Below are 14,669 nucleotides of genomic sequence, written 5' to 3' on the forward strand. Positions count from 1 at the left end.
TTACCCAGATTTTCCATAAAAGGCTATTCCTTGTCTTATCCTCTCAACTATTTCAGCAGAGGGGAGATATGGTGGCCACACTATGCTATTGATGACTTTTTACTCTGTAGATAATATCATGACTCTCTTTTCCCAGTCTCTTATGGCTTTGCAACCATATGTTCCAGGGACCATCCCTTTTATCTTTTCCCAAAGAGTGCACAACTCAGAAAGACTCTGGCTCACTTTTCCTAGAGGAGAAGTCAGGTGTTACAGAAAGACAAGTCTCATCAAAAAGGGAATTTCAGTGTCACACAGCTTTTTCTTCATGATATAAAGGTGGTGCAGTTGAATAACAAAAATAAAGATTTGAGGTATTCATTTATTTCTCATTGCAACAAGACAAACAAGTGTAATCCCATTTTTAACAAGTACAAATGGTAGCAATCCCAAGAATCTTAAGCATATGTATAAGGCAAATACTAGTAAAACAAATGTTTGTCATCTCATGGGCATCAAACTTTAGATGACCTTGGAAGAATCACTCCAGGCCCTGAATACCAAGGCTGATGTGCAAAATGAACTTATCTAAAGTAATTTCAAACCTAAAATAAAACATTAATATTCAAATACTTTAACAAAATTCAAAATACAACCAGTACACCAGGAATCATCCTTAGCTAAACAAAGGATCAAGAAACAAAACCATGAACAAAAACAATGCAAAAAAAAAAAAAAAAAAAAGGAAAGGAAAAGTTCATCCAAAAAGACTAGATGTCCATCAAAATCACATCTCTTCTTCTGATTCTTGTTCTCGTTCAACATTTTTCAGGAGTCCAACTTCTGAGGGGCAGGTTCTATTAAGTCGAGATTTAACCAACCTGAGAAGAATGAGAGGCATTTCACATTATGTTGTTTAAGATTAAAAACCCAGAGCAATACGTACTTATAACAAGCTCCAAATTATTTGTGCAAATGGGAGAGGCACCCCAAAAGAGAAAATCACTTTTATTTGGTTTTGGACATACCTGAAAATTTTATTTTTTTATTGTTTTTAAATAATTATTTATTGTTGAAAGTATTGCATTTGTCCCCCTTTTTCCCCCATTGACCCCCCTCCAGGCTGCTCCCCCTCTCCCACCCCAGGCCCTCACCACCCCATTGTTTGTGTCCAAGGGCCATGGATATATGCATACAATGTCCTTGGTTGATTACCTCCCACCCACCTTCCCTCCGAGATTCCGCACTCTGTTCCATGCTTCCATGTCTCTAGATCCACTCAGTTCATCAGTTAAAAATCGTGTGGTGTTTTTATTGTTATTATTAAAGTAAGGTATAATAAGCAAACAGGTCTAAGGTAGCTTCTGAATGCACAGCATGATTATTTGATTACGCATCAAAAGATGCCTAATTATTCAGAACTTTTATCATTTCTGAAACAAACAAGACAATCTCTGGGTTGTAGGAAGCCTTATGAAACCAAACTCAGCCAAGCTTTTCCAAGTCTGCACCCAGCTGTGTATAATAAGTAGGAGCCCTCTTCTGAAAGGAAGTGCATAAGGGTATCTCCTTCCCCATGTCAATCTGGGCTTTATTGCAGCCCCTACTGGAGCCTTCAGAGAGGTGCTTTTGTGCAGGCCACAGGCTGCCCACTGCACATGGTGGTTCAAGTTAGAAGTGCACTCCACCCTTGTTTTCATAGATTAAGAGAATCTTTAGGATTAGGGGAAACAGCAATTATAATTTTTGACATTGGAAGGTACTAAGCTTTTTAGGAACAGAAATTCAGCAGGCTCTCCCCTTTTCTGATGTATTAAGGTCTAGAAAAAGGTTTTCTCTGTGCAGGATGATTTGTAAAGACATTGCACTGTGACCATATCAATAAAACATATTTAACTTACAGAAATACATGGGAATATACAAACAAACTTGATCAACCAAATCATCAAAATTATTCTGATTTTATGAAAAAATTCCCCAGCCTGTCTGCATCTTTACCCTTATTATCTGCCTTTCTTTTTCTTCTTGTGAATGTCTGGCCTGCCCCTATCAATATGCATTGTCTTTACTTGTGCTCTGCATCCACCGTGGTCGGCAAACTCATTAGTCAACAGAGCCAAATATCAACAGTACAACGATTGAAATTTCTTTTGAGAGTCAAATTTTTTAAACTTAAACTATACAGGTAGGTACATTGTTATTAACTTAATTAGGGTACTCCTAAGGCTTAGGAAGAGCCACACTCAAGGGGCCAAAGAGCCGCATGTGGCTCGTGAGCCGCAGTTTGCCGACCACGGCACTAGAATATGAGGTTTATAAGAGCAGAGGCCTCCTCTTACTTACTGTCCTAATCCCAACCAGAGTCTAGAACAGTGTCTGGCACATATGGTGGCTCAACACACATTTGATAAATCAATGGCCTTTGAAGCAATCTTCCAGGAATTCATATCACTCACCTATTCATAGATAATTCATAATTCTTCAGTCAACTCCAATTCAACACTAATTCCTCCAATACATAACAACTGAGCAGTGTTTAGTAACATCTGTTGACTCATCAAGATCCAAAGAAAACTCAAAATCACTTGTCTTGATTATTAATTGACAATTGATGCTGCTTCCAATATCCTCAACTCCTCAAGGCATTGTTCTCATGAAAGGCTAATCGTCTTAACATCTGGGACAGCGTTTGTGTCATTTTAAAAAACCCACACAGTTATTTCCACATGATACAACTTCAATGCATGCTAAATGAAATGCATTAATTAGTTAATTTATTCTCAGGTTCATTCCTGATAACTTTTGTAGAAAATAAAACAAAGACACAGCTACTTACTACAAATTAATTGCTAACACGGATCCTAGTGATTTTTCTTGTTTCCCCTTCCTCCTCTCTGGATTGTACCTGCTATTGCTTCAAGCAGTGAGGATGAATATACAGATACTTGAAATAGGCTCTATCTGCACCTTGTAGCTCTAGATATTGGCACACGCAGAAATGGCCACTGGGGACAGACTGAGGGATAGCGAAAGAAGATGAAGTGCAAATAATTACTAGTTCCTGGAATGAGGCAAATCCAGGGAAATACAGTCAAGGTGTGTTTGGGCTTTTGTTTGCACATGTTCCTCTGGATTAATATGAGGAAGAACAGAGCTGAGACTCTGGGTGTACTTCCAGAATCTATTTGGAAATCAAACTTCCAGAAGTCAAATTATCATATACCTGGAATTGTGTCATCTATATTTGTTCTTCAAAATAGCTCACGTGAATCATTGCTTGGAAAACCAACCTGAAAATGTTAGGGTCAAAAATAGAATATTAATCATGCTCTATTAACCATGATTGCTTTGTTCTGATTGAAGAAAGGACATTCTAACCTGGCTGGGCGTTGTACACCCCTGGGACATGGGAGTCAACCTTGGACCTGGCAATCAGCCTTGGACCTGGGTGTCAACCTAGGAATGCAGTCCATTCTCATTCAAGAACTTCCTAATATGATGGAAAGATTAACAACCTTGTTGCCAAAAAAAAATGGAGTCTCACCCCAACCCCCATTGCCTACTTCCCCATGCCTGTAATTCCTACTTTCCTATGTAATCTTTGTCCTTACCAATGTGAGCAGCTGGCTTATAGGGGATTGGAGAGCAGATTTTTGTGGATGACCTGCTGCTCTCCTATACTGCCATCAGTATTGGAATAAACGCTCATATATGATTCAACCCTGTCTGTGCTTAATTGGCTCTAGTAGTGACAGGCAGCCCGGACTCATTGGTTGTCCGATTTCAAAAAATGGGCAATATTTCTCAACCCATAGAGAAGGGCTTTTGAAATAGCTCTATGCAACAGGGGTGTTTAAATATTTGACAGTTAACTCGGCTGGCATGGCTCAGCGGTTGAACGTCAACCCGTGAATCGGAAGGTTCCTAGTTCAATTCCCAGTGAAGGCACAAGCCCGGGTTGTGGGCTCAATCCCCAATAGGGGGTGTGCAGGAGGCAGCCAATTGATGTTTCTCTATCATTGATGTTTCTCTCTATCCCTCTCCCTCTCTCTCTAAATCAATAAAAACATATTTTTAAAAATAAATATGAAACTTAGTAAAACATGTAATAGGATTTCCAAACAGATAGGTTTCTCCTGTGAGCTGTCCTGATCAAGACTGCAGGCATGGGACTGGATGAAGCAATCTTTGAACCATTTGTCTTGGGAAACTGGGAAGTACAGCTTCATTTTTCAGAGACTTGGACGGGGGGTTGTGGGGGGCGGGGAGAGCTGGGGGTTCCATAAATCCATTTTGCTGCCATGGTAATCTTTGTGCTATGTCAAACATACAGCGTCCTGAAAACCTATCACCTGTCACGGAGTCATAAACCATTCCACAGTCAAACCCTGACAATGAGGCTTTCAAAGAGCCTTATGATTATAGGACTGAATTAGCCTGCCATGTGACCTCACTACAAGTCAGTACTGACTCGTCATGATATTTTTTAAGCTATTGTTTAAGTTTATATCAAAATGTCAGAACATGAGTTTCCAGTCTTATATTTTCAATAAAACTGAAAAGCGTATAAAACATGATTTCCAAACAAATGAAGCCTGTATTCAAATAACTCTGAAACAGATCTATTAAAACAGATTAAGTGTTTATTGAGCATCCACTATATGTTTGACAGTGTGTCAAGAACTGTAAGAAATATGAAAAAGATATTTTCATCAAGGCAACACAATCTGTTAAAACTAACATGAGCTAAGCACAAACATCACACAAGATAGATCACAATTGTTCCAATGTTTGGTAGAGACTAAAGTGATATACAACTCATGAAGGGCATAAGCAAGGGCTAGGATAATCACAATAGTTTTTGTAGAAGAGATCAGCATTTGATTTGATATACAGGTAGAGGGAACTACAAGGTCAAAAGTTTAAACGGAGGGTAGGCAGAGGTTGAAAAATAAACATGGCATTCCTAGAGAACTGTAAGTGGATATGAAAATTATTAAGGGTCTGAAGGTTTCTGAAACAGGAAAAGACAGTAGTCTTCTTTGGGCTCTGAAAGGGAGCTGACATGCAGTAGAGAGGTTCCCTGAATGTTGGCATTGGTCTTGGAGGCTGCCCAGCCCCTAAGGAGATGAGGCCCAGATGTCAGCCTAGAACAACAGAGGAAGAAGCCAAGTTTCACTCAATAGCAGAGCTAGCCTTAACAACCAGCTCATGCACAAGCTTTGGGGGAATGGGATAGCATTCATAGAAATTAATCAATGAGAAGATAAAATTTCCCAGCACCCAAGGCACTTAAAAAGGCAACTACGGATCAAAGTGGGCTGACCCAAAGCCTAGCAGAGACATCTGGGAGACATTTTATTAATGGTTTCCTTACTCAGAGAACCAGCACTTCAGAAACTCAAAGAAGCATAGAGCAGGAGAGGTGACAGGGGTAGGGGGTGGAGGGGGCAAGTCTAGAGAGAAGAGTAGACAGTTAGGAGTCTGAGAGTAGAAAGATAGGAGGCAGAGGCTGAGGCCCCACTGGGCCAAAAGCAGCTGCTGAATTTTAGGAATCCAGGGAACCTACTAGATGTGTACTGTCCAATATGGTAGCCACTATGAATACGGATATTTCAATTAATTAAAATTAATGTGACACTAGGAACATGTCAACATGCTCAATAATCACACGTAGCTCATGGCTACCATAATGAAGGCTGCAGATAAAGAACATTTTGATCAGTGCTGAGGTATAAAGGATTAGGTATTGCTGGCTGCATGCCTAGTAGCTAGGATCAGCCAGGCCACTTGTGGTTTGGCATTAGCTACCTTGGAGAGAGGACCCATGTTCACCCCTTTCTGTTCCTGCTCATCCTCCAAACTGCAGCTTAATTCTCAATTGTGAGGAGGCCTCCTCTGAGTTCCAATCGTGCTTTCTTCTTCTACTATTTCCACTTATTGCACTGTACTTAAATTATCTGTCTCTCCCTATAGAGTCTATACTTATGCATTTTTTATATAGGAGAAGAACAAGAATAGGAAGAATAGCAAAAAGAACAAGAACAATAAGAATAACTTTCATTGAGCCATTATTATGGCCTGAGCAGTTTAAATGCATGATCTTATTTAGGTACTACAATTATCCCCTTTTTGTGAACAAAAAATAATCAGACAGATAACAACAGAACTAGGAATATGTGTTTTTATCAATTGGCTCTATTGCTCCTCACCCATCATAAAACATTGTATCAGGGTCCTTGTAAGAACATGTACGGAATCTTACTTTTAGAAATCCTATCTAATAAAGAGGAAATATGCAAATTGACCATCACACCATCACAAAGATGGCAGCGCCCAGTCCCCTCAGCCCTGCCGGAGTCTCCCAGTCCTTTCGGCCCTGCCAGGGGAGAGGGGGGTGACAGGCGTGTGGTGCGGCCAGACCTGCCCTCAGTCTCCCAGCTGCCCAGGGACAGCCTGAGGTGCAGGCAAGCCTCGGATGGCGGCTGCCCAGCCACCCAGGGCTGCCCGAGGCTCAGGTAGCCAGGGCTGGCTGAGGCTTGCACTGCCAGCAGTGGCAGCAGCAGAGGTGTGAGGGGGGTGACACCTTCCCCTGATGGCCGGGTCGCCTCCTGCCCCTGAGGGTTCCTGGACTGTGAGAAGGGGCAGGACGGGCTGAAGGACCCCCCCCCCCCCCCCGTCCAATGCATGAATTTTCATGCACCGGGCCTCTAGTATTAGAATAAATGTCAAATTAATCAGGTACTCAAATTTAACGGGAGACAAACATGTTGGTCAAAAAATGATACCAGCCCTGGCCAGTGTGTGTTATTGGTTGGGCATCGTCCAGTGGACCAAAGGGTTTCCATTTCAATTCCCAGTCGAAGGCACGTGCCTGGTTATAGGCTCAATCTCCAGAAGGGGGCATGCAGGAGGCAGCCAATCAATGTTTCTCTCTGAACAATGTTTCACTCTCTCCCTCTCTCTCTGAATATCAACAAACTATTCATTTAAAAAAAAAATTTAGCCCAGCCAGTGTGGCTCAGTGGTTGAGCATCGACCTATGAACTCAGGGCACATGCCTCAGTTGCAGGCTCGATCCCCAATAGGGAGTGTGCAGGAGCCAGCCCATTGATGATTCTCATCATTGATGCTTCTATCTCTCCTTTTCCCTTCCTCTTTGAAATCAATAAAAATATATATATTTTAAAAATTGACATCAAGCTTGGGAAGTGCTATAATTGATGTACAGCTGGGCAAACGAAGGACTCAGTCAATGCAGGTGTGGGAAGGGCCATTTATAAGAGGAAAGAGCATATGTAAATGCACGGAGGCACAGAAGAGTGTGTTGAAGGGTGAGTCATAGGTCAGAGGCACAGCAGAGATACTGCTGAGCTATTCTAACTTTAAGCCAACATTTATTCTTTCTATTGGAAATTTCCATGTTTGCAGATAATTTTCTATATTACCCTGTCTGGTGGAATGCTAAGGAATAAAATCCCCTATAATTTTAAGTTCATACTATCAAGTCTTGTTGATCATATATCAAGAAATAGAACTCCCATGAACAAAAGTCACAAACTTACCAGATAACAAAAGCATAAAGCACTCCAATGATGATAAAGGAGAATGCATAATGCCAACAAAAGCATATGGTGAGAAACTTAATGTTGTCATGATCCAGTAGATCCCATGCAGGACCTCCACTGGGGGGATAAAGGACAAAACCAATCTGCAACGTAAAACAAAAGCACACATTAAAATAATCAGCCACATTTCAAAATGCTTGGTTCCAAGAGGAATGGTAACCAAGACAACTCCCATTATCTGAACTATACAGAGAAGACTCAGGTTTTATTGTCTGTTTTAGTAATATAGACAGTACTAGTAGGTCATATTTTTGAAAAAAAATTTTAAGGGCATTTAAAGATCAATTTCAAGATATGCATAGTAATCATCTCTGGGGACTGGTGGACATTCAGAGAATGTACTTAGGTTTCTGAATTGTGCAGTTTCACTTGGTTACTTCAAAATTAGAGTACAGAAATGTTTTAAAATAAACAAATGCCCACAGCTAACACTATGTTTAATGATGAAAGGTTGAAAGCTTTTCCCCTAAGATCAAAACAAGTCAAGATGTCTGATTTCACCACTTCTTTTCAACATTATACTAGAAATTCTATCAGAACAATTAGGTAAGAAAAATAAATAAATCACATATAGATTGCAAAGGGAGAAATAAAATTATCTATATTCACAGATGACATATATAAATATTAAAAACTCTAAAGAATCCACACCAAGAAAAACTGTTAGAGCTACTAAATTAATTCAGCATATTTGCAGGTTTACAAAATCAATGTACAAAAGTCAGATGTATTTTCCATATGCAATGAGCAACCCAAAATTAAACGGGGGGAAAAAACAGTTCCACCCACTTGCAATAGCATTGAAAAGAAAAAAAATACTGTACAGAAGTAAATTTAATGAAAGAGGCTCAAAACTTATAGACTGAAAACTATAAAACATCATTGAAAGAAATCAAAGAAGATCTAAATAATTGGGAATACATCTCATGTTCATGGACTGAAAGATTTAACATTGTTAAGATGGCAATAATACACAAAGAAAACCCCAATAGCCTTTTTTGCAGAAATAGAAAGCTGATCCTAAAACTCATATGGAATTGCACAAGACCAAGAATAGTTAAAACAACTTCGGGGAAAAAAAGTTGTAAGACTTCTGCTTACTGATTTCAAAATGTAATACTTCTGGACTCTCAATTCTGTTCCATTGGTCTGTGTTTTGCCAGTACCATACTGTTTTGATTATTATAGCTTTACTAGAGGTCTGGTGCATGAAATTCATACACAAGTGGGGGGGGTTTCCCTCAGCCCAGCCTACACCCTCTCCAATCAGGGACCCCTTGGGGATCCCCAGACCAGACCTAAACCGGCAGTTAGACATCCCTCTCACAATCTGGGACTGCTGGCTCCTAACTGCTCACCTGCCTGCCTGCCTGATTGCCCCTAGCTGGCCCCCCTGCCGGCCTGGTCACCCCCAACTGCCCCCCCCACCCGCCAACCTGGTCGCCCCTGCCCCCCTTGCTGGCCTGGTTGCCCCATGCAGCCTGCTGTTCAGTTGTTTGGTTGTACCTCACTAATTCCCCTGCCGGCCTGGTCACCCCACACAGCCTGCTGTTCAGTCGTTACTGTTACTGTGATGGGATCACAGACAATTTGCACATTCTGCTATTATTAGTATAGATAGTATAGTTTGAAGTCAGGGAGTGTGATGCCTCTAGCTTTGTTCTTTTTTGTTTCCAGGATTGCTTTGGCTATTTGGGGTTTTTAGTGGTTCCACACAAATCTGATGATTTTTGTTCTATTTCTTTAAAAAATGACATTGGACCCAGTTCAGTGTGGTTCAGTGGTTGAGCATCGAACTATGATCCAGGAGGTCACAATTAAATTTCCAGTCAGGGCACATGCCTGGGTTGTGGGCTAGATCCCCAGTAGGGGTTGTGCAGGAGGCAGCCCATCTATGATTCTCTCTCATCAATGATGTTTCTATCTCTCTCTCCCTCTTCCTTTCTCTCTGAAATCAATATATATATATTTTTTTATATTCACAGATGACATATATTAATGTCAAAAAAATATATATATTTAAATAACATGGGGATTTTTATGGGGATTACATTAAATCTGTGTGTTGCTTTGGGTAATATGGCCATTATAACTGTTGATTCTTACAATCCATGAACACAGAATATTTTTCTATTTCATTATGTCTTTTTCAATTTCTTTGAATAATGCTTTGTCATTTTCAAAATATAAATCCTTCACATCCTTTGTTAAGTTTATTTATTGGTATTTTATTTTTTTCTGTTGCAATTGCAAAAGAAATTGTGTTCTTTTAATTTCTTTTTCAGAAATTTCATTGATAGTATACAGGAAGCAGTGGACTTTTGTACATTGATTTTGTACCCTGCAACTTTACTGGTTTTGTGTATTGTTTCTAGTAGTTTTTTGGTGGAGCCTTCAAGATTTTCTATATGCAGAATCATGTCATCTACAAAATGTGACACTTTTATTTCTTCCTTTTCTGTCCAGGTGCCTTTCATCTCTTCCTCTTGCCCGACTGCCCCGGCCAGGACTCCCAGCACCACGTTGAGTGAGAGTGCTGAGAGTGGGCATCCTTGTCTTGCTCCTGATCTTAGGGGAAAAGCTTTCAGTTTTCGCCAATGAGTATGATATTGGCTGAGGCATTAACAACACAAAGAGTTCTGAAAGCCTGACTTTATTCCTTACCTCAAGAGGAGTCCTTTTATTTTATTTTAGTTCCACTGGAACCAAACCACCAACCATCACTGTGCTATAGGCCTGCAGCCCAGCACTTATGCTGTGCAGTGCTGTTCTGTGTCTGGTCCACAGAGAGCTTGCTCTGTTTTTGTTCACACTATTTAATTGCAGCGAGGTATTTTTTTACTTTCTTATTTTTGTTTGTTTATTTTCTTCTTTTAATTTCTTTTGTATTTTATAAGTAGTTTCGATACTGTATCTGTCATTGTTATTTATTTGGAACAAAGAAGATACACTGACGTATAAACTCACTGTGTCATCTTGACCAGAAGTTATCTCTTTAAAACTTTTTTTTAGCACTAGCTGGTTTGGCGCAGTGAAAAGAGTGTCAGCCTGCATACTGGAGGGTTCTGGGTTCAATTCCAGCCAAAGGCATGTACCTCAGTCCCGAGGATGTGTTCTAAGGCAACCAATCGATGTTTCTCTTTCTCTCTCTCTCTCTCCCTTCCACTCTCTCTAAAAATCAATGGAAAAATATCCTCAGTTGAGGATTAAAAAAATTGTTTTAATTTATTTTTATTTGTAAACTAGAGGCCAGGTGCACAAAAATTTGTGCACTCGGGGGGAGTGGGGGGGTCCCTCAGCCCGGCCTGTGCCTTCTCACAGTCTGAGACCCCTCGGGAGATAACGACCTGCTGGCTTAGGCCTGCTCCCGGGTGGCAGAGGGCAGGCCCAATCCCTAGGTGCAGCCCCTGGTTGGGCTCAGAGCAGGGCCGATTGGGGAGTTGGGGCGCCACCCCTGTCATGCACAGAGCAGGGCGGATCCAGAGGTTGCGATGCCACCCCCAGTCACGCTCAGGGGAGGGCCGATTGGGGGGTTGGGGAGCTGCCCCCTGTCACACTCAAGGCAGGGTCGATGGGGAGGTTGCGGCGCCACCCCCTGTCACACACAGAGCAGGGTCGATCAGGGGGTTGGGGAGCTCCCCCCCCCCTGTCACGCACAGAGCAGGGCCCACCAGGGGTTTGGGGAGCTCCCCCCTGTCACCCACAGAGCAGGGCGGATTAGGGGGTTGGGGCACCGCACCTGTCACACTCAGGGCAGGGCCGATGGGGAGGTTATGGCTCTACCCCGTCACACACAGAGTAGGGCCCTTGGGAGGGGGGGTTGGGGCGCCGCCCTCTATTACCCACAGAGCAGGGCCGATCAGGGGGTTGGGGCACCACCACTGTCACACTCAGGGCAGGGCCTATGGGGAGGTTATGGCTCTACCCCGTCACACACAGAGTAGGGCCCTTGGGGGGGGAAGGGGGGTTTGGGCCCCACACCCTGTCACACACAGAGCAGGTCTGATCAGGGGGTTGGGGCGCCTTCCCCTGTCACGAACAGAGCAGAGCAGATAGGGAGGTTGTGGCCCCACCCCCTCTCACACACACAGCCGCAGGGCAATTAGGGGGTTTGTGCGCTGCCCCCTGTCACGCTGATCCTGGTGCTGGGAGGCCTCGCGGCTCCGCTGATCCCAGTGCTGGGAGGCATATTACCCTTTTACTATATAGGATCGAGTCCTGGTGCACGGGTGGGGGCTGGCTGGTTTGCCCTGAAGGGTGTCCTGGATCAGGGTGGGGGTCCTCACTGGGGTGCCTGGCCAGCCTGGGTGAGGGGATGATGGCTGTTTGCAGCTGGTCACACACCCTTCAGGGTGGGGGTCCCCACTGGGCTGCCTGGCCAGTCTGGGTGAGGGGCTGAGGGCTGTTTTCAGGCTGGCAGGTGACTGAAGCTCCCAACCGCTCCTTTTTTTCTTTTTTCTTTTTTTAATTCTGGGCCAGCTTTAGCTCTGAGGCTTGGCTCCAGCTCTGAGGCCTCTGCTGCTGAAAGCAGCATCTGGTTTGTTTGTGTTTTATTATCGAAACACTGTTTCAACTCCAGCTCTGAGATCCCGACTGGCTGAAAGCAGGTTTCTGGGATTTTGTTTAGCTCCTATATTTGTAACAATGTTTCAAACTGCAAGCTCAGAGGCCGGCAAGGCAGGCGGGAAACGTTGGCTTCCTCCATCACTGAAGCAAGCAAGCCTCATGTTAGCTTCCAACAGCCTGGCTGCCGGCCACCATCTTGGCTGGCAGTTAATTTGCATATCTCCCTGATTAGCCAATGGGAAGGGTAGCAGAGGTACGGCTTATTACCATGTTTCTCTTTTATTAGATAAGATAGGTAATAATATATGCACATGGTACAACAGTCCATCCAGAAAATTTAAAATGCTTTATATTTCATTCTATTTAGATTCCCAACAGATGATAAATAATCTTAAAAAACAAACAAACTTCTGTATATAAGCTTGTTAAATTCACCAATTATCAATTTTATCACATTATAGGACATTTGTTACTTTTCCTATATAGTGCTTTCTTCAAAATAACATTTAAATGTAGCCTCTCTTTACTAACTTCTGCTCAAACAGCCTTTCTACTCCCCCACATGCTTAAATATTACATCTTTCCTACTCCCTGTGTTGACCAGGATGTTCCACTCTCCTTGCCTGTGGTGCCTTTTTCTCATTCCTTGTGGGAAATTCAAGTTCCTGAAATAACCTCATGGTCCCAAATCCCTGCTCTTTGGTGATTAAAATCACTTCTAGGAAGTGTTTCCTGATTAAACTACATTTACCTTTCATTCCAAACTTTCTTTTCATCCCTATACAGATATTGGGTTATGATTTCTTGTTCTCTATAAAATATATGTTCACTGATTGGAATATAATTTTTCAACAACACACCAAGCTTAGGGGTTTGACAGAATAAAATGGAAAGAACCTGAGATTTGGCATCAGATACCTACATTTAGATTCCAGTTTCATTATTTTGTGATCCTGGGAAAGTAACTTGGTCTCTTTGAGTCTTCCTTATCGGATTATGTTGGGAATGATAATACCTAACTTACAAGTCGTTGTAAGGACGTAATGAAACACTGTGTGTGGATGTCCTGTACAGTGGCTGGCCCTTAGTTGTTTCTCAATAAATAATTGTTTCAGGCCTTTCATATTTTTCTTGAGCTTACTACCCATTAGTAAGTTGCTTTAGCATCAAGGAATTGCTTCCAACTAAAAGCACCAGCTCAGAGTTCCTACATCGTGCATATTCAGGTGTGTGATGAAGACGGGCAACCCCCCACTTCCTTCCCCACTGCTCTGTCATTGCTCCCACCTGGGCTGCTCTTGGAGGCCCGCATTCTCACTGCAGCAGCACACAGGAGGAAGTCTCTGGGTTCTAGAGCAACATGCCCCACCAAACAAAGAGAGGAGGTCACAAGTGGAGACACCGGTACATTAACTCACCTGCCAGAACCAGCTCCCCTGAAGCAGAATAAAGCTCGTACGGAGAAGCTCCACGGTTAGATTGCCACGTAAGAAGAGCTCCATGAAGGCAGCCAGGCCTGCCAAAAAGATGACCAAGACCAACAGCTGGTGCACAAAGATGTCCAGTATTTCCCGGCCATGGGTGTGGTTGTAGAAAATAAAAGCTGATAGAGAGGGGGAAATCGTTTGTCTTTTTTAATGAAACCAGTTTCTCTCTCCCCTCTCCCCCATCACAGAATTTTACACGTACACACATTTGTTCCAAATATCTGGTGCCCACTGCTTCCCAGCTTCCCACAATAATGGCATCTTAGGAGTCATCGCTACCTCTTTAGAATGGAATTTTTTAAATTTAACACTCCTTTCCCCTCCCCCAGCCTTCATTCTCTCCTCTAACACAGCATGACATTTTCAACTAACTATATCTCAAACCAGCTTCAATGCAGGAGGAAGAATAATAACCATGCTGAGTGTGGGCAGCAGAAATTAGGGTGAGTGCACAGCTGAACAAGACAAAGCCTTAAGAAATTCAGTCTATTGGAGGAAGCAAATCCTATCCAATAATAGACAAAGATGGTAATTGACCGTACCTTTGCTACGCCTCCCATGGGCTAATCAGCGCAATATGCAAATTAGCTGACAACAAAGATGGCGGATAATTTGCATACTGCAGGCAGGGCGGGACAGCACGAGCTGCCATCCAGGCCCTGTGTGCAGCCCCGCCCCCATCTGGGACCCCCGTGTGCTGCCTAAGCCCCAGTCCAGCTGGGACCCCCATGTGCCACCTAAGCCCTGCCGCCAGCCGGGACCCCATGGCGATCCCAGGGCAGGAAGGTGCAGCCTGAAGGCAGCCCCCAGGTGGGCCTGCTCCTGGGTCGCCATGGCGATCCCAGAGCAGGAAAGTGCGGCCTGCCCCTCAGTCTCCGCAGTGATCCGGCGATCCGTGAGCAGGAAAGTGTGGCCTGCAGGCAGCACCCCACCTTGGCCACAGCTCTAGGGAGAGTACAACACGCAGTGGAGGCCAGGAGCCTGAGAGATCAACACAGAGGGGCGCCTG

At 43.2% G+C, this 14,669-nt stretch overlaps 1 protein-coding gene across 4 annotated transcripts in view; it reads right to left on the bottom strand.

Annotated features, from left to right (window-relative positions):
• Positions 1-343: 343 nt before the first annotated feature.
• Positions 344-14,669, bottom strand: part of TMEM45A (transmembrane protein 45A) — a 99,964-nt gene continuing 85,638 nt past the window's right edge. For 3 of the 4 annotated variants that reach the window (XM_036348319.1, XM_036348320.1, XM_036348318.1), the window contains exons 4-6: positions 13,592-13,776; positions 7,545-7,690; positions 4,603-5,126 (exon numbers count right to left, since the gene is read on the bottom strand). In XM_036348319.1, the coding sequence (XP_036204212.1) occupies positions 4,976-5,126; positions 7,545-7,690; positions 13,592-13,776 (482 nt within the window). In that variant the 3' untranslated portion in view covers positions 4,603-4,975. Of the gene's footprint in view, positions 861-4,602; positions 5,127-7,544; positions 7,691-13,591; positions 13,777-14,669 lie in introns of those variants that run through there. The other variant, XM_036348317.1, reaches the window with a different exon arrangement.

The sequence above is a fragment of the Myotis myotis genome, unplaced genomic scaffold, assembly GCF_014108235.1.
Source record: "Myotis myotis isolate mMyoMyo1 unplaced genomic scaffold, mMyoMyo1.p scaffold_m19_p_2, whole genome shotgun sequence".
NCBI lineage: Eukaryota > Metazoa > Chordata > Mammalia > Chiroptera > Vespertilionidae > Myotis > Myotis myotis.